This window comes from Oryctolagus cuniculus, chromosome 20 (genome assembly GCF_964237555.1).
Source record: "Oryctolagus cuniculus chromosome 20, mOryCun1.1, whole genome shotgun sequence".
Classification (NCBI taxonomy): Eukaryota; Metazoa; Chordata; class Mammalia; order Lagomorpha; family Leporidae; genus Oryctolagus; species Oryctolagus cuniculus.
In genome coordinates, this window is record NC_091451.1 from 7,606,577 (window position 1) to 7,625,769 (window position 19,193).

Sequence of the window (19,193 nt, forward strand, 5' to 3'; positions counted from 1 at the left end):
GAAATTGATCACGCGGGACTAGTGAGATGGCATTGGTACATGCCACCTCGATGGGATTGAATTGGAATCCCCTGGTATGTTTCTAACTCTACCGTTTGAGGTAAGTCAGCTTGAGCATGTCCCGAATTGCGCATCTCTTCCCTCTCTTATTCCCACTCTTATATTTAACAGCAATCACTTTTCAATTAAGTTTCAACACCTGAGAATAACTGTGTATTGATTACAGTATTCAACCAAAAGTATTAAGTAGAACAAACAAAAAAAAATACTAAGAGGGATAACGTATTAAGTTGTTCATCAACAGTCAGGGCAAGGGCTGATCAAGTCACCATTTCTCATAGTGTTCATTTCACTTTAACAGGTTTACTTTTTGGTGCTCAGTTAGTTGTCACCTATCAAGGAGAACAAGTGGTATTTGTCCCTTTGGGACTGGCTTATTTCACTCAGCATAATGCTTTCCAAATTCCTAACAGGGATCACTTTTCAGTTAAAATTTAAACACCTAAGAATAATTGTGTGTTAATTACAGAGTTCAACCAATGGTACTAGAACAAAAAAAATACTAAAATGGATAAAGTATTATATTGTACATCAACAGTCAGGACAAGAGCTGATCAAGTCACTGTTTCTCATAGTGTCCTTTTCACTTCAACAGGTTTCCCCTTTGGTGCTCAGTTAGTTGTCACCGATCAGGGAGAACATATGGTATTTGTCCCTTTGGGACTGGCTTAATTCACTCAGCATGATGTTTTCCAGATTCCTCCATCTTGTTGCAAATGACTGGGTTTTGTTGTTTTTGACTGCTGTATAGTATTCTATACAATACATATCCCATAATTTCTTTATCCAGTTTACTGTTGATGAGCATTTGGGTTGGTTCCAGGTATTAGTTATTGTGGATTGAGCTGCAATAAACATTAAGGTGCAGACCGTTTTTTTGTTTCCCAATTTAATTTCCTTTGGGTAAATTCCAAGTAGTGGGATGGCTGGGTTGAATGGTAGGGTTATATTCAGGTTTCTGAGGAATCTCCAGACTGACTTCCATAGTGGCTTAACTAGTTTGCATTCCCACCAACAGTGGGTTAGTGTCCCTTTTTCCCCACATCCTTGCCAGCATCTGTTGTTGGTAGTTTTCTGAATACGAGCCATTCTCACCGGGGTGAGGTGAAACCTCATTGTAGTTTTGATTTGCATTTCCCTGATTGATAGTGATGCTGAACATTGTGTCATATGTCTGTTGGCCATTTGGATTTCCTCTTTTGAAAAATGTCTGTTGAGGTCCTTGGCCCATCTCTTAAGTGGGTTGTTGGTTTTGATGTTGTGGAGTTTCTTGATTTCTTTGTAGATTCTGGTTATCAACCCTTTATCTGTTGCATAGTTTGCAAATATATTTTCCCATTCTGTCGGTTGCCTCTTCACTTTCCTGGCTGTTTCTTTTGAAGTACAGAAACTTCTCAATTTGATGCAATCCCAAATGTTAATTTTGGTTTTGACTTCCTGTGCTTCTGGGGTATTTTCCAAGAAGTCTTTGCCAGTACCTATATCTTGCAGGGTTTTTCCAGTGCTCTCTAGTAATTTGATGGTATTGGGTCGTAGATTTAAGTCTTTAATCCATGTTGAGTGAATTTTTGTGTAGGGTGAAAGGTAGGGGTCTTGCTTCATGATTCTGCACGTGGAAATCCAATTTTCCCAGCACCATTTATTGAATAGACTGTCCTTACTCCAGGGATTGGTTTTGGATCCTTGATCAAATATAAGTTGGCTGTAGATGTTTGGATTGATTTCTGGTGTTTCAATTCTGTTCCATTAGTCTACCCATCTTTTTCTGTACCAGTACCATGCTGTTTTGATAACAACTGCCCTGTAGTATGTCCTGAAATCTGGTATTGTGATGCCTCCGGCTTTGTTTTTGTTGTACAAGATTGCTTTAGCTATTCGAGGTCTCTTGTGCCTCCATATAAATTTCAGCACCATTTTTTCCAGATCTGAGAAGAAGGTCTTCGGTATCTTGATTGGTATTGCATTGAATCTATAAATTGCTTTTGGGAGAATGGACATTTTGATGATATTGATTCTTCCAATCCATGAGCATGGAAGATTTTTCCATTTTTTGGTATCCTCTTCTATTTCTTTCTTTAAGGTTTTGTAATTTTCATCGTAGAGATCTTTAACGTCCTTGGTTAAGTTTATTTCAAGGTATTTGATTGTTTTTGTAGCTATTTTGAATGGGATTGATCTTAGAAGTTCTTTCTCAGCTGTGGTATTGCCTGTGTATACAAAGGTTGTTGATTTTTGTGCATTGATTTTATATCCTGCTACTTTCCGAAACTCTATAGAAGAGTTCCAATAGTCTCTTAGTAGAGTTCTTTGGGTCCCCTAGGTAAAGAATCATATCATCTGCAAAGAGGGATGGTTTGAGTTCTTCCTTCCCAAGAAGAATTAGAGTTAGTTCTTCTTTAAATGTCTGGTAGAATTCAGCAGTGAATCCGTCTGGTCCTGGGCTTTTCTTTGTTGGGAGGTCCTTTATTACTGTATCAATTTCTGTCTCAGTTATGGGTCTGTTTAGGTTTTCTATGTCTTCCTGGTTCAATTTAGGTAGGTTGCATGTGTCCAGGAATCTCTCCATTTCTGATAGGTTTCCCTGTTTGCTGGCATACAGGTCCTTGTAGTAATTTCTGATGATTCTTTTTATTTCTGTGGTGTCTGTTGTTACATTTCCTTTTTCATCTCTGATTTTATTGATTTGGGTCTTTTCTCTTCTTTTTTTAGTTAGTTGGGCCAATGGGGTGTCAAGTTTGTTTATTTTTTCAAAAAACCAGCTCCTCGTTTGGCTGATTTTTTGTAATTTTTTTTGATTCAATCCTGTTGATTTCTTCTCTGATTTTAATTATTTCTCTTCTCCTACTAGATTTGGGTCTGGTTTGCTGCAGATTTTCTAGATCCTTGAGATGCAATGAAAGCTCATCTATTTGGTGCCTTTCCAATTTCTTGATGTAGGCACCTATTGATATAATCTTTCCTCTTAACACTGCTTTTGCTGCGTCCCATAAGTTTTGGTATGTTGTGCTGTTATCCTCATTTGCTTCCAGAAAATTTTTGATTTCTCTTTTCATTTCTTCTATGACCCATTGTTCATTCAGGAGCATGTTGTTCAACCTCCATGCGTTTGCATATGCTCTAGGGATTCCTGAGTTGCTTATTTCCAACTTCATTCCTTTATGGTCTGAGACACTGCATGGTATGATTCTAATTCTTTTGAATTTGCTGTGATTTGCTTGATGGCCTAGTATGTGGTCAATCCTAGAGAAGGTTCCATGTACTGCTGAGAAGAATGTAAATGCTTTCTGTGTGGGATGAAAAGTTCTGTATATATCTGTTAGATCCATTTGGGCTATAGTGTTGTTAAATCTACTGTCTCCTTGTTGATCTTCTGTCCTGTTGATCTGTCTATTTCTGAGAGTGGGGTATTGAAGTCCCCCAGTACTACTGTCCCTTAACAAATCTTTTAAATAAACTGGTACCCTGTAATTAGGTGCATATACATTGATAATCATTATATCTTCCTGTTGAATTGATCCCTTAATCATTATATAGTGCCCCTCTTTGTCTCTCCTAACAGTTTTTGTGGTAAAATTTATGTTGTCTGATATTAAGATGGCTACGCCCGCTCTTTTTTCATTTCTCTTTGCATGGTATATCTTTTTCCAGCCTTTCACTTTCAGTCTGTATGGATCTTTATTGGAAAGATGTGTTTCTTGTAAGCAGCAAATAGATGGGTTTTGTTCCTTAAGCCAATCAGCCAATCGGTGTCTTTTAACTGGACAGTTCAGGCCATTAACATTCAATGTGACTACTGATAAGTAGTAGCTTTGCCCTACCATTTGCTCAAGATATTTTCTGATATATATTTTGAACTTCTTGTGTTCTTTTGGTGTGAGATTTCCTTCATTTCCCTTCTTTCATATTGATGACCATGTTTCTGTGTTTCTGTGTGTAACACATCTTTAAGCATCTTTTGCAGGGCTGGACGAGTGGCCACAAATTCTTTCAATTTCTTTTTGTAGTGAAAGGTCTTTATTTCACCTTCATTCACAAATGAGAGCTTAGCAGGATATAATATTCTGGGCTGGCAGTTTTTCTCTCTTAGTACCTGGGCTATATCTCGCCATTCCCTCCTAGCTTGTAGGGTTTCTGATGAGAAGTCAGCTGTGAGTCTGATTGGAGATCCTCTGAGAGTAATCTGACGTTTCTCTCTTGCACATTTTAGGATCTTTTCTTTATGTTTCACTGTGGTGAGTTTAATTACAACGTGTCGTGGTGAGGATCTCTTTTGGTCATGTTTATTAGGGGTTCTATGAGCTTCCTGTATTAGGATGTCTCTGTCCTTCTCCAAACCTGGGAAAGTTTCTGCTAATATCTCACTAAAAAGGCCTTCTAATCCTTTCTCCCTCTCCATACCTTCAGGAACTGCTGGAACCCGAATGTTGGGTTTTTTAATAGTATCCTGAAGATTCCTGACAATATTTTTTAGATTTCTAATTTCCTCTTCTTTTCTTTGGTTTGATTGTATCTTTTCCTGTGCTCTGTCTTCTAAGTCTGATATTCTCTCTTCTGCTTCACCCATTCTGTTTTAAGGCTCTCTAATGTGTTTGTCATTTGATCTGTTGAATTCTTCATTTCATTATGATTTCTCATCACTATCACAGTTTCATTTTCTACTAGTTGTTTCATTTCATTTTTATTCCACCTTTATATTTCATTTTCGTGCGAGAGATTTTCTATCTTGTCCGTTAAGGATTTCTGTAGTTTGAGATTTGTTTTTGAGAACTTCTTAATGTTCTTATCAATTTTTTGAGATCTGCTTCTTGCATTTTTTCTGTCTCATCATCTTCATAATCTTGAATTGGGGTGTCTATTTCATTCGGGGGCATCATAGTGTCTTCCTTGTTCTTGTTACCTCGGCTTATGCATTTGTTTGGCATTTTGTAGATATTCTTTGGTTTTTTCTTGTTATACTGTGACTCTAGATTAAGAGGACTGTCTGCTTTTGATGGATCCTTAGAGGCTGTGATGGGTGTGGCCAGAGAGCTCTGGTTCTACAGGGTTAAGGGTGTGCCAAAAGTGCTTCACCCTGATTGTTCTCTAGCTCGCTCGTGTGTGCTCTCTCTCTCTCTCTCTTTTTTTTTTTTTTGACTCAGTTGGGAAGTAATTCCACACAGCTGAGTGGAATTGAGAGTAGTTGATGTATGAAATCTGGCCCCTGTGGGTATTCGTTTGCTTACCAGAGTCAGGTTTTTCTGCTTGGCTAATGAGGGGCACCCGCTTTACATATGCAAAATGGCACGCACTGCTTTACTTATGTAAAATGACGCCTGCCCTTTGTCTTGCTCGGCTTTGTAAGGTGAGTGGAGAGAGAGGCTAAATGTCCGTGCAGGTTCCCCTTATTTATTCGATTTTTTTCTCTCTTCCAGCCAGCCTGGTAAACTTTCCCCAATGGGGTTTCAGGCCTCGTTCTCTGCAGGCTCTTTCTGCCTTTCCCTGCCAATGTTTCGGGTTACCGAGAGGTTGTTTTTGTCTCACCTCCCCTTTCAGCACTGGCGCACAGACTCTGCAGCTCCGGCGGGTCCAGCGGGTCTGGCGGCTCGGCTTCCTTGCAGTGGGAATCCTTGCTGTCCCCCTAGGTCCTCCGAGTCACAGCCACTAGATCTGGAAGAGTTTCCTCTGCAATTTTTCCCTGATCTTAGCCACTTGCATGTTTTGTCCTGTTGACTAGAGTGGAGCATGCTCATAAAATCTTTATATCTTTAAAGATTTATTTATTTATTTGAAAGTCCAGGAGAGAGAGAGAGAGAGAGAGAGAGATATCTTTCATTTGCTTGTTAACTTCCCAGACAGCCGCAAAGGCCTGGCTGAGCGAGGCCAAAGCCAGGGGCCAAGAACTTCATCCACGTGGGTAACAGAGACTTAACCTGGGCCATCCTCTGCTGCTTTTCCAGGTGCATCATCAGGGAGCTGGATAAGAAGTGGAGCAGCTGGGACTCAAACTGGTGCCCAGATGGAATGTTGGTGGCTTTATCTGCTAAGCCAAAACGTTGGCCCCCACAAAAAATCTTTTTGTTCTGACTTGTAGCTTTGAATCAGAGCAGCTCTGACCCTTGTGGCCATCTGGGGAGTGAACCAGCAGATGGAAGACTTCTCTCTCGATCTCTCTTTCTCTGCCTCTGCCTCTCTGCCTTTCAAATAAATAAATAAATCTTTAACAAAAGTCTGATTGGTCACAAAGAAGGGAACATTTCCCCAGTGAATGCCCAGAGCCAGGCACTCTTCTTAGGGTTAATGTGCATTAACTCCTGTACATTTCAGAAATCACCTCCGTCCAATTATGAGTAGAGTTAGCCAATATTCACCTTGTTGTCTCACTTGGGATATTTGTTTTATTTTCATGACTTTTTTCTTCTCTTCCAGCTCTTCTTTATGCGACTATATTTGGAAATGTCACCACAATTTTCCAGCAGATGTATGCCAACACCAACCGATACCATGAGATGCTGAATAACGTCCGGGACTTCCTGAAACTCTATCAGGTCCCCAAAGGCCTCAGCGAGCGCGTGATGGATTATATTGTCTCGACGTGGTCCATGTCAAAAGGCATCGACACTGAGAAGGTATGGGTTATCATTATTATCATTATCATTATTATTATTAATTTTCTATTTCAGTGGCTCCTTAGATGCATATGGCTTTCTAACTCATGTGTTGCTCGCATAAATTGCTTTATAAATGATACTCTCTACTTTGTAAATGACATATCAATCAAATTTATTGAGTGTTTATAAGGTGCAAAGCACTTAATCATTAATCATTGATTAGTACCAGTCATCACACTGAATTTAGAAAAATCAGTTCTGGCAAACAGCTAATCACTGCATTTCCTGAGGACACTCTCATTAGCAACCATGGAAGTCTGCTGCATTTGTCCAAAGCTAGGAGCCCTGTTACTTCTCCTGGTAGAGTTTATTTTTGATTTCTCCTTGACATTTGCCCATTCAAATATTAAAAAGGAATCTACTTGGCTAAATGTGACTATTCCAAAAAGCTTGTTGAAAACTGAATGAAAAGATAAAATTGATGCAAAAAACTTTTAAATCCATGTTTAGTGTTTTTTTCAGCATTTGTATTTCCCATGAACTTTGTAAAGACGCCTGTAAAGGGAAAATTTCCATGTCTTCTAAGTCACCTTCCACTTGAATTCTTCCCACCTCTTACACATCTTACAAAGCCACTCATAATTCTTCATTTTTCACTTTGTGTTACACAAGTCTATAAAAAGGATACCTCCTTCTTTAATTAGCTGACATTGCTGTTTCTTCCTTGTATTTTCATAAACTGCTTTTAATGTTTTTCACCTATTTCATATTTGGGGCAAAGAAGGACTCAAACTGCTTGTTACAATAAATAAGAGCAAATAAAAAATTGCGTCCTGCAACCAGCAGGTTCACAGCAAATACAGAGAATGACAACTGGAGTTTTCACACTGAGTGTCAGAGAACGCCTGTCGGAGCTATTTTTCTTTTATAAAGCATCAGATGAGACTCTTCTTTGTAGATATTGATTTCTTACATATGATATTTAAATGACAGAATATCTGCCTTACGGTTCCCATACATTTGTTTTTAATTTTCACAATATCTTCATTCCTGTCCCCACAAATTTATTCTAATTTTTATTTATTCACTTGAGAGGAAGAGAAACAGAAAGAGGGAAAGAAGAGAGGGGAAGAGAGAGTAAGAGGGGAGGAAGAGAGAGAGAAAAAAAGACAAAGAAGAGAGAGAGAGAGAGAGAGAGAGAGAGAATGAGTGAGTTCCCATCACTGGTTCATTTCCTCATGTCCACAGTGCTTAGGAGTAGGCCAAGGCTGAAACCAGTAGCCGGGGACTCAACCCAGGTCTCCCCTGTGGGTGGCAGGAACGCAGTTACTTGCGCCTCACCTGCTGCCTCCAGGGTCTGTGTAGGAAGGAGATCCAGAGGCAGCAGGTGGACCCAGGTCTCTTGATGTGGGACAGGGGTGTCGGGTGTCTTAACCACGAGGCCGAGCAGCCACGTCTCGTTGTTCTTTCAATTTTCTGAGATTGCTTTTGGTTTTTCTCTCAGACTTGTGCAACAAGCATGTTTCCATTTGAAATGGGAAGAACAAATGAGCAAAGTAAAAGTTTATTTAGAGGCCTTTCCCAAAACAAGTAAGTGTTAGGGACACATGATTGATGGGGTGTAGGGAATGGCCTTGGGGTGTTAGAAAGCTTCAGAGGGAGTGCACGTGGGACCCTCTGGGTTAGCTATGTGGAAGAATCATGAAACGGGTGAAATTTGCTCCTTTTTCAACATTCCACAAGGTGAAGTCTAAATGTTCTAGTTAAATGGCCACTTAAAATGCTATGCATGACCACAGAAGGAAAAAAGAGAAAATTCTGTGGGATTTGATTAGTTTGCATTGAGACAAGATGTGTTAATTAGGGAAATGATCCACACAAGAAACAGAATCACCCCCGGAGTGAGCGTGAGAGTAGCCGGGCCCACCTGTTCCAGGGCAGGCGTCCTTGGACTTCCACACTGAGTCAGAGAGCCAGGACAGCCACTTGCCTTGCCAATCACTGTCTCAGAAACTCTTCTTTCCAGAACGTGCCATGAGGTCATGTAGTAGCTAACAGAAGACATCAGAGAAATGATGAGTGCTAGCCTTTCACGTGTTAGGGGAGAGCCCGGCCCAGGCCTGTTCTGCAGGTGGCAGACTACGGAGCTGCTGTTCCCTTTGTTGCATCGAGTGAAGCTGACTGAAGGCCCGCTAGCCGCTGCGGGAGGCTACGCTCCACCGTCTCCTTGGTGATGTGGTTAGGTTGTAACGCTCTGGTATGGGGCATATCTGGAAATCACATCTCATGGAGCGAAGACCAGTTTCTAGGTCCCTACTGTGTATTGCTGGCTTTTTGTTTTCCTGTTCTTTGTTCATTTGTTCATCAGAAAAAAAAAAATGTACATCTGAGAAGGTTAATGTTAAAGGTGAAATAAAAATGAATTTAAATGAAAGATCTTTTACAAACATGTTTAAGACATTAAAATGGGATAACCTAATGGAAAAAAGGCATGGATGTTACTTCTGTCTGAATGAGGATCTCTTAAGGGTTGCTTTTCACTAACAGAAGAAGCAGAGCTCAATAATTGTGACAAATAGAAGTTTTCTTGTGCATCTACATACAAAAGATATTCCATGCATGTTTTGGTTTTTGCAAGCCTATTAATAAAATCCCACCCAGATGCATAAAAATTTGGGAAATAGCATTTTAAGGACAGAGAGGAAAGAAAAGACATATGCCAAAATGTATGCCTAGACAGGGTGTGCAGGAATTCCCAGGAGTTGCATTGTCAATGAGCCTGAATTTTAAAATGCTTCTTACACTAAATACCATATGCTCTGCTGAACAATAAGAAAACAAAAATTGGCTTCCAACTCTGGCGTTTAGGAAAGAACCTAAAGCAGAACAGGAGGCTTGCATATCTGTTAGGCATTCAGTTATTTAACAAATTGTGTGTGTGTGTGCATGTGTGTATAATACACAAAACTTTAAAATATATTCATAGACAAAAGAATTATTAACCAAACTGAAGAGAGAAGAGCTATTTAAGAATATATTTAACTATATTTAAGAATTCATTGTAAGTTAAAAACTGAATTGCAAAGATAAATATATTATTTTTAAAGTGTAAAATTCACTAAAATGGCTGGCACCGTGGCTCACTTAGCTAATCCTCCGCCTGCGGTGCCGGCACCCCGGGTTCTAGTCCGGGTCAGGGTGCCAGATTCTGTCCCGGTTGCTCCTCTTCCAGTCCAGCTCTCTGCTGTGGCCTGGGAAGGCAGTGGAGGATGGCCCAAGTGCTTGGGCTCTGCACCCTCATGGGAGACCAGGAGGAAGCATCTGGCTCCTAGTTTCTGATCAGCGCAGCGGGCTGGTCAAAGTGTGCAGGCTGTGGAGGCCATTTGGGGGGTGAACCAATGGAAGGAAGACCTTAAGACCTTTCTCTGTCTCTCTCTCTCTCTCTCACTGTCTAACTCTGCCTGTCAAAAAAAAAATGCACTAAAATATCTAAAGAGTCTTGCCCCATGGCCAACATAAATATCAGAAGAACTGAGAGCTAAATGTAAAAAAAAATCATAAACTATGAACTCTTAAAAGAAAATATATGAATATATTGAACCTATCCTTGTACATATTAAAGTAAACAACAAAGGTAACTGATAAATAGGTTTAAAACTGTAAAAAAAAAAACCTGTAAAATCCCTCATACCAAAAAACCATGAAAATGAAACTGAAATAAAACATTTGTTATAAGTATCAACAGTGAACATCTAATTGCCTTAATATGTAATGAAATTTTATAAGTCAATAAAAAGAATTGGAATACTTGGGGAGAAAAATGAGCTGAAGACGTAGATAATGTGTAGAAAACAAAAATGTAAATTACGAAGTAACACACACACGTGTATTTTTATATGGCAAAGAGACCCAGAAACAAACCATTTTTAGTATGTCACATGGACAAAGATAATGCCAGTCTTGGCACAGGCTACGGTGACTGGCATTGTTACTTAGTTCTAGAATGTGTGTAGACTGTTAGGGAATTTCTTGAAAGCAGGTCGACCAAGATAATGGAGCTCAGTGCTGGTGCCTCTTCCCTCTTCTGGTGTAGTCACTCTTCCACGCTCATCTTGTCTCTAATAGTGAGTGCTAGCTACCCCACCCCCACCCCACAGGCTTCCCTGTCCAGCTGCCTGCTCGTGTTCAGTGAGCTAGTCCAAAACAAAGTTCCCAATCATCTCCTGAAACCCTGTTCTGATTGTTCCCAAGGGCATTTAATGGAAACCCCACTCTTAAGCTATTTGGTATAAAAATCTCCACAGTTAAAGCTCTATCCGATCCTTTTAGCCTAACCTCCTGTCTTACCACCTCCTGCTATCTCCTACTCCAAGGAGCCATCCTGTGCTCCATGGGTATTGTAACAGCCAATTGATAGGTCTGGTGTTTCTTTCTCTCTTTATAGCCTATTCTCAACACAGTATCCGGTCAACATATATGACTTTCTGTCTGTCTCTCTCTCTCCCTGTTACCTATTCCTCTGTGCTGTGTGGTTTATATATATATATATATATATATATATATATATATATATTTATATATATTTATATATAAAATGAGTCGAATTCATTGAACCTGTTAAAATACAAGTGTAGAGAAAATAAAATGAGTTTGATGCCAGTAGGCATATGTATTCCGTAGTTAGAGTCACAGTCTTAGAATTATGGATGTATTTTAGGACATAACCAGCAAACAGCTTCTGAACTCTATCAGGGATCCACGGTTTACTGCAGTGGCCTCCGTTAGACTTCCTGTTCCTCAACAAACCAAATCTTGCATGTTCCTATAAGCACCTTGTTTCATTTTCTGATGGATTCTTTCAAATATTTTCTGAATGACAGTATCAATTATGGCTATGAGGATTTGTTGAAAAGAAGGAAAATACAATGTACGAAGTCAAATGACTTTGTTTTACTGTTTCTGTTCTCTTGTTATAAAACAGGAATACATTTCCTCTATTACTAGTACAATGGAATGTAATGATGCACTATAGCTAATTAGAGAGAAACCTTTGCCCAATTACTGATACTTCCTTCCATCCTTTCCACATACTTAGTTTTATAGATTTTTGAATTCAGCCTTAACCCTCAAGCAAATTAATCAGTGTTATTCAATTCCGTCTTAACGTGCCTTATGTGAATAATGCCTTCTCAAACACAATTGTAGAATTAAAATTTGTACTGGGCAGGAGTGTGGCATTTCTAACATGCATGTTTGCTTTAAGCAGTATTTTATAAAAATACAAAAGTGCTGCATTAATTTTATTCAGTTGAAAATATTTTTATTGACTGCTGATTACCACAGTTGCTTTAGATTCTTTTTAAATTCAATAACCAAATCTTTCCCCTGGGCTTTGCCACTTGCTGACATTCTGGACATTCAAAAGGCAGAAATGGGAGAGTGGAATGAGTGAGGGATTATGGGAAAAAATAGAAGGGATGATGGATAAGCCCAGAAAATCTACATTGCAGTTTGAAATGACTTTATTGGAAAATAATTCAAATTAACTACATTGCTAGAGACTTTATTTTGAGTTTTTGGTACCATGTGAAAAATATATAGCCTGTATAACATTATGCAGACCACTTATTTCCTATCCTATTGGAAATTTTTTCCAACCTGCTTTATAGAATGAAGTCTAAAACTTCAGCATTTTAATTTAATTCACTATCTTATTTTTTTTGTTGTTGTTCTAATGGGTAGCTTTAAAAAATCAGTAGAAAAAGCTCCTTGGTCTTCAATTTTTCTTTTGTTTCATATGTTTGATAATGAACAAAGTATTAGTGGAAAGACAGCATCATCTGAAAATTCTGACAGAATTACTCAGAACATTCAAGTAGCATTGTGCCTTTATACAAAGTGCTATCTTGAATGTTTTAAAATACTGGAAATTTTTAAGCAAATCTAATGCAGATGCACTGGACTTCATCCAAATGCAGTAGGCAATCTATTTAGACGTACCTACAAGTGAAAGTAACTTCCTTTTGTCAGCTTATATACATGAGGTTACTTCCAGAAATTTGTAGGAAAATGGAATTAAAAGGTAAGTTGATTTGGATACAAAAACATTTTTAAATCCAAAATGTTTTTAAATTAATGCCAAAGAGAAAAAGCATTATCATTTGTAGACTTAATTATATGCCTTCTATCTTGTTAGCTTAGTAGTTGGAACCACTTAGTTGCTAGGTGCAAGACTGTTGTTATAATACCAAGAAAAATGTTGTATGTGTTATGAGACTGTACATTTTTTTAAAAAAGCAATATACAATAAAGAGATGAATTCATTGGGTGTACATACATGCTCTCTAATGATTATTAAAAGAGCTTCATCACAATTTTTTTCCATATGTTCCACAATCTTTTCAAACATCCTTGGTATTTTTTTAACTTGGAAAAACATATTTATATATAATTTTTAACATTGCTCCATGTGAAAAACAGGGCTTATATTTTTCTGAGGTGACATCATTTTCTTGGTACAACATTTAAATGCTCAAGCATACATCACTGTCTGTGGTGACAGACACTTGAAGCCAAGAATGAAGGCACGTACTTTCTAGTAGGAGCACCACAGACACATGTGCTGCATAGGATGTGCCATGGTGAATGTGCCACGTGAACACACCAGAATAAAACTGGATTTATGGTAAGATGATTTAAAAGCACTCTTTATGATCAAATGAGGTGATAAGCATCCAATACAATCTATGCTAATTATATCATAGACAAAATATTGGTTCACTTTCTGGCTGGTTATTTTAAAATAAAGCTCACCAAAAGCAGCATCCTTACTAGAAGCTAAACATGGTATAAAGTTCTGAGAATCTGGTTATATAATAAATAAAATATATATGTATATAATATTAAAGGTAATATGAATATTTTGTTTGGCTAAGAGTATATTCGGGGCCAGATATGGATAAGTAATTTGCAGTATTAGGTGGGTTTAAAAATGGAATGATCATGTGTTTTGTAGGAAGTTCACTCCCAGCTAGTAAGTTTGCAGGTGCATAAGTAGAGCATAGCAAGAAATGGACTGGCGCCGGCGCCACGGCTCACTAGGCTAATCCTCTGCCTTGCGGCACCGGCACACCGGGTTCTAGTCCTGGTTGGGGCACTGGATTCTGTCCCGGTTGCCCCTCTTCTGGGCCAGCTCTCTGCTGTGGCCAGAGAGTGCAGTGGAGGATGGCCCAAGTGCTTGGGCCCTGCACCCCATGGGAGACCAGGATAAGCACCTGGCTCCTGGCTTCAGATCAGCATGGTGCGCTGGCCGCAGCGCGCCGGCCACTGGAGGGTGAACCAACGGCAAAGGAAGACCTTTCTCTTTGTCTCTCTCTCTCACTGTCCACTCTGCCTGTCAAAAAAAAAAAAAAAAGACTACACAATTATGTCTGAATGATTTGAGGTACTGTCATACATCATAGCTAATTTATAATTAAGACATCTATATGTAAGTTATTCTGTATAAAATTACATAATAAAGATGTGTAATAACTCAATAATAATTTCCCCAGCAACTTTTGAAATTAGCTATCTTTTCTATGATTATAGAACAAAAATTATTAGGACTGAGAATCTCTAATGGGGCTGTGCCAGGCCAGTATCAAACAACCAGATTGTTTAGTAAAAACTGTGGTCTTAAATAAGCTGCTGGCTGAGCAAGAAACATTAAATGTGGTATATGGTAATAAAAGTTGTCCTGCAGCCCCACATCTGAAAGCTATTATTTTTCTGTCTATCTCTAAATATGGTAAGAGAACTGTTACTCATTGGTACCTACTGAAATATTATGAAGTCAGCATTCAGAATTATTGATTATTCTCTTTTTTTAAACTTTTATTTAATGAATATAAATTTCCAAAGTACAGCTTATGGATTACAATGGCTTCCCCCTCCCATAACTTCCCTCCCACCCCCAACACTCCCCTTTCCCGCTTCCTCCCCCCTTCCATTCATATCAAGATTCATTTTCAATTCTCTTTATATACAGAAGATCAGTTTAGCATATATTAAGTAAAGATTTCAACAGTTTGCACCCACATAGAAACACAAAGTGAAAAATACTGTTTGAGTACTAGTTATAGCATTAAATCACAATGTACAGCACATTAAGGACAGAGATCCTACATGAGGAGTAAGTGCCCAGTGACTCCTATTGTTGACTTAACAAATTGACACGCTTGTTTATGGCATCAGTAATCACCCCAGGCTCTTGTCAGGAGCTGCCGAGGCTATGGAAGCCTTAAGAGTTCACCGACTCTGATCATATTTAGACAAGGTCATAGTCAAAGTGGAAGTTCTCTCCTCCCTTCAGAGAAAGGTACCTCCTTCTTTGATGACCTGTTCTTTCCACTGGGATCTCAATCGTGGAGATCTTTCATTTAGGTTGTTTTTTTTTTTTTTTTTTTTTTTTTTTTTTTTTTTTTTTGCCAGAGTGTCTTGGCTTTCCATGTCTGAAATACTCTCATGGGGTCTTCAGCAGGATCCTCATGCCTTAAGGGCAGATTCTGAGGCCAGAGTACTATTTAGAACATCTGCCATTCTATGAGTCTCCTGTGTATCTCACTTCCCATGTTGGATTGTTCTCTCCCTTTTTTATTCTATCAGCTAGTATTTGCAGACACTAGTCTTGTTTGTGTGCTCCCTTTGGCTCTTAGTCCTATCATTATGATCAACTGTGAACAGAAATTGATCACTTGGACTAGTGAGATGGCATTGGTACATGCCACCTTGATGGGATTGAATTGGAATCCCCTGGTATGTTGCTAACTCTACCATTTGGGGCATGTCTGCTTGAGCACGTCCCAAATTGTACATCTCCTCCCTCTCTTATTCCCACTCTTATATTTAACAGCGATCACTTTTCAGTTAAGTTCCAACACTTAAGAATAACTGTGTATTAATAACAGAATTCAACCAATAGTATGAATTAGAACAAGCAAAAAAATACTAAGAGGGATAACGTATTAAGTTGTTTATCAACAGTCAGGCCAAGGGCTGATCAAGTCACCGTTTCTCATAGTGTCCATTTCACTTGAACAGGTTTCCTTTTTGGTGCTCAGTTAGTTGTCACCGATCAGGGAGAACATATGGTATTTGTCCCTTTGGGACTGGCTTAATTCACTCAGCATGATGTTTTCCAGATTCCTCCATTTTGTGACAAATGACCGGATTTCATTGTTCTTGACTGCTGTATAGTATTCTATAGAGTACATGTCCCATAATTTCTTTATCCAGTCTACTGTTGATGGGCATTTAGGTTGATTCCAGGTCTTAGCTATTGTGAATTGAGTTGCAATAAACATTAAGGTGCAGATCGTTTTTTTGTTTCCCGATTTAATTTCCTTTGGGTAAATTCCAAGGAGTGGAATGGCTGGGTTGAATGGTAGGGTTATATTCAGGTTTCTGAGGAATCTCCAGAGAGACTTCCATAGTGGCTTTATCAGTTTGCATTCCCACCAACAGTGGGTTAGTGTCCCTTTTTCCCCACATCCTCGCCAGCATCTGTTGTTGGTAGATTTCTGAATGTGAGCCATTCTAACCGGGGTGAGGTGAAACCTCATTGTGGTTTTGATTTGCATTTCCCTAATTGCTAGTGATCTTGAACATTGTGTCATATGTCTGCTGGCCATTTGGATTTCCTCTTTTGAAAAATGTCTATTGAGGTCCTTGACCCATCTCTTAAGTGGGTTGTTAGTTTTGATGTTGTGGAGTTTCTTGATTTCTTTGTAGATTCTGGTAATTAACCCTTTATCTGTAGCATAGTTTGCAAATATTTTTTCCCATTCTGTCGGTTGCCTCTTCACTCTCCTGACTGTTTCTTTTGCAGTACAGAAACTTCTCAATTTGGTGCAATCCCAAATGTGAATTTTGGTTTTGACTGCCTGTGCCTCCAGGGTCTTTTCCAGGAAGTCTTTGCCAGCGCCAATATCTTGCAGGGTTTCTCCAATGTTCTCTAATAATTTGATGGTGTCGGGTCATAGATTTAGGTCTTTAATCCATGTTGAGTGGATTTTTGTGTAAGGTGTAAGGTAGGGGTCTCTTTTAAGGAATGAATTTGTTTATTAGAGATAGAGATAGAGAGAGAGCACAAAAACGAGCTCATATGTGCTGATTATCTTTCTAAATGCCCACCATGCCTGGGACTGGGTCAGGACTGAAGCGAGGTACTTAGTCCAGACCTCCCACATGGGTAGAAGGAATCCAGTTACTTGAGCCATTACACTGCCTCCTAGGGTCTGTGTTAGGCAAGAAGCTGGAGCCAGGGAATAGAATCCAGGTACTCCGATGTCAGACACAGTACCTTAACTGGTAGCCTAAATGTTACTCCTTTCTGGCTGACCTATATACTTTATCTGAGAAGGCAGAGACTATTTGAAAGCTCAGTTTTATTTTGCCTTGCATGTGTCAGGAGTTAAGTAAAATAACACTTGCATAGCATTACAAGTTGATGAGAACTCAGTATTTTCTGTAATGATGATTTTGAAACATCCTAAAGTATATATGAACAGGTTTCAGAAAGTCCATGCAAAATGGAATTAAAGGATAACTTTATTTTGGTGCAAAAAAATCTTGAAATTAATGCATAATCATTTCATAATATACACATTTTTGAACTTTTTGAACACCCCTAATGTTTCTGGAGTTAACTTTTGATTCCATTTTCCCGTGAACTTTTGGAAGTATCCTTTCATTAGTTTGTCAGGTTTTCAGTATAGTTTAAAAATTCTCTAATACAAGTCTCACATTATTGTTACCAAATCTGTTAGTAAATTTTTGTGAGTCAGCTAGTAGGCAGGTTTTTTTTTTTTTTTTATGGTAACGATATGGAGGCGTCAATAACTAAGTTAAATCGTGAATGATTCACAACTTCCCTCTAGAAATAATATTAAGTGCATTGCTGAAATGACCTGAGTGTGGTAATGCCACCTAGTTTCTGTTTCGTCTTCCAAGTACTCGGCCTCCAGCTCCTGGGGAAAGGCCAGAGGAACCACTTGATAGCCGTAGTCACAGAGCGAGAACAAAAACTTGTGTGCAGAGGGCCACAGAGTTTGCTCAGTAGCCTGGCATTGTCTGGATTTGTGAGAATTGGTTTCCATTCCTTCATATTGATAGCTACGGTAAAAATGATACCACCCACCTTCCTTATTTGGCTGGAGGGCGAAAAGCGCCCGCTTAGAGCCTGCAGGAGTAGGCAATAATAAGAGGTAGCAAATAACCTGGCACACTGCGGCTACAATCCACATCTTTCTTCACCAGTCAGCAACTCTAAGCACTGCATCATCCCAGGCACCACTTTAAATCGTCACCTTTGCTTGCTGTTGTCTTTTGTAGAGCAGTTTGGATGAATAAAATGTACAGGCTTGTACGTTGAATGCAAATTCTCAAGTCTGTTTTAGACTTAGGGGAAAAAGTCAGTCATGCCCGAAAGCACTTGCTGCAGGCAATATTATAGTGTGAGTAGATGCTTGCAGCCCACCTGCTACTTTCCTCTGAGAGGCCATGATCGATCTGTTGTCAGACTCCCACTGGAGTGTGGCTGTGGTCGTGCGATGGCTGCACTTACTCTTGAATGAGATCATGGTTTTTCGTGCCACTTTGACAGGTCTTTTACGTGAAAGTTGCACTTTGCGAAGTATAGGATTTCATAAACTGACCTTTTTTAAAAAGATGCATCCAATTCTGTGACTTCTGCCCTTTTTTGATTACTATTAACCATGTTTGTCATTTGTAAAATTTTCTTTCAGGATTTTGTGACTTTCTCTCCTCTCTACTCACTCTCCCATCTCTCTCTTAGTCTTATGATAATGAACAAAAAATGGCTGGCTTTTGCAACAGAGTGGTGACTGTTGATTTTGTATTCACTTGTATTCTATGAAGTACTGGAAATCCACTTTTAGCTCCTTGACTAGTAGTGCCAAGTAACCATAGTCATCCCTGACTGGCATAGCAGAAGGCAGCAAGGGGGTAGAGAAAAATAGATTTAAAAGAAAAAGAGCCCGTGTGAACAGATTCCTCTGTGTGTTCACCACCAGTAGCTGAGCTGCTGCTTTGGGGTGTGTTTTGGAGTCGAGGGAGGGTCACGTGGCCGTGCAACCTGATGGCTGTCTGTCAACCCCACTGGCTAGGAAGTGCAACATCTCTTGTGACCATCATCTGCTCTTTTCACACATTCACATCCTTCTTCATTTCTTTATGTCTTGAGATTTCTTGAGGAAGTCCTTGCTTCCCTAATTTCTGCTAAGGAGATCTCTGAGGGACAGAAAACAGCCATAAAAGGCAGAATTTACACATAGGAAAATACTCATTCTCCAAAAAGCGCGCCCTACCAGCAGACTCTGTGGTAGAGTTTATAGTCATTGCTACCGAATGGTAAACAAAAGCGAACACACATTCTTATATTGCTCAGAGACTCCTGGGAGGCGAAAAATAAATAATTATAAATATGAGATCCCAAGTTATTGTGATGCTTTAAGTGCAATATAAAGAGCCATGGAAGGTACAATA

At 39.2% G+C, this 19,193-nt stretch overlaps 1 protein-coding gene across 2 annotated transcripts in view; it reads left to right on the plus strand.

Moving 5' to 3' along the window:
* Positions 1-19,193, plus strand: part of KCNH5 (potassium voltage-gated channel subfamily H member 5) — a 427,923-nt gene that overhangs the window by 242,219 nt on the left and 166,511 nt on the right. For both annotated transcript variants that reach the window (XM_070065063.1, XM_017349345.3), the window contains exon 8: positions 6,466-6,665. In XM_070065063.1, coding sequence (XP_069921164.1) covers positions 6,466-6,665 — 200 coding nt within the window. The remainder of the gene's footprint in view (positions 1-6,465; positions 6,666-19,193) is intronic.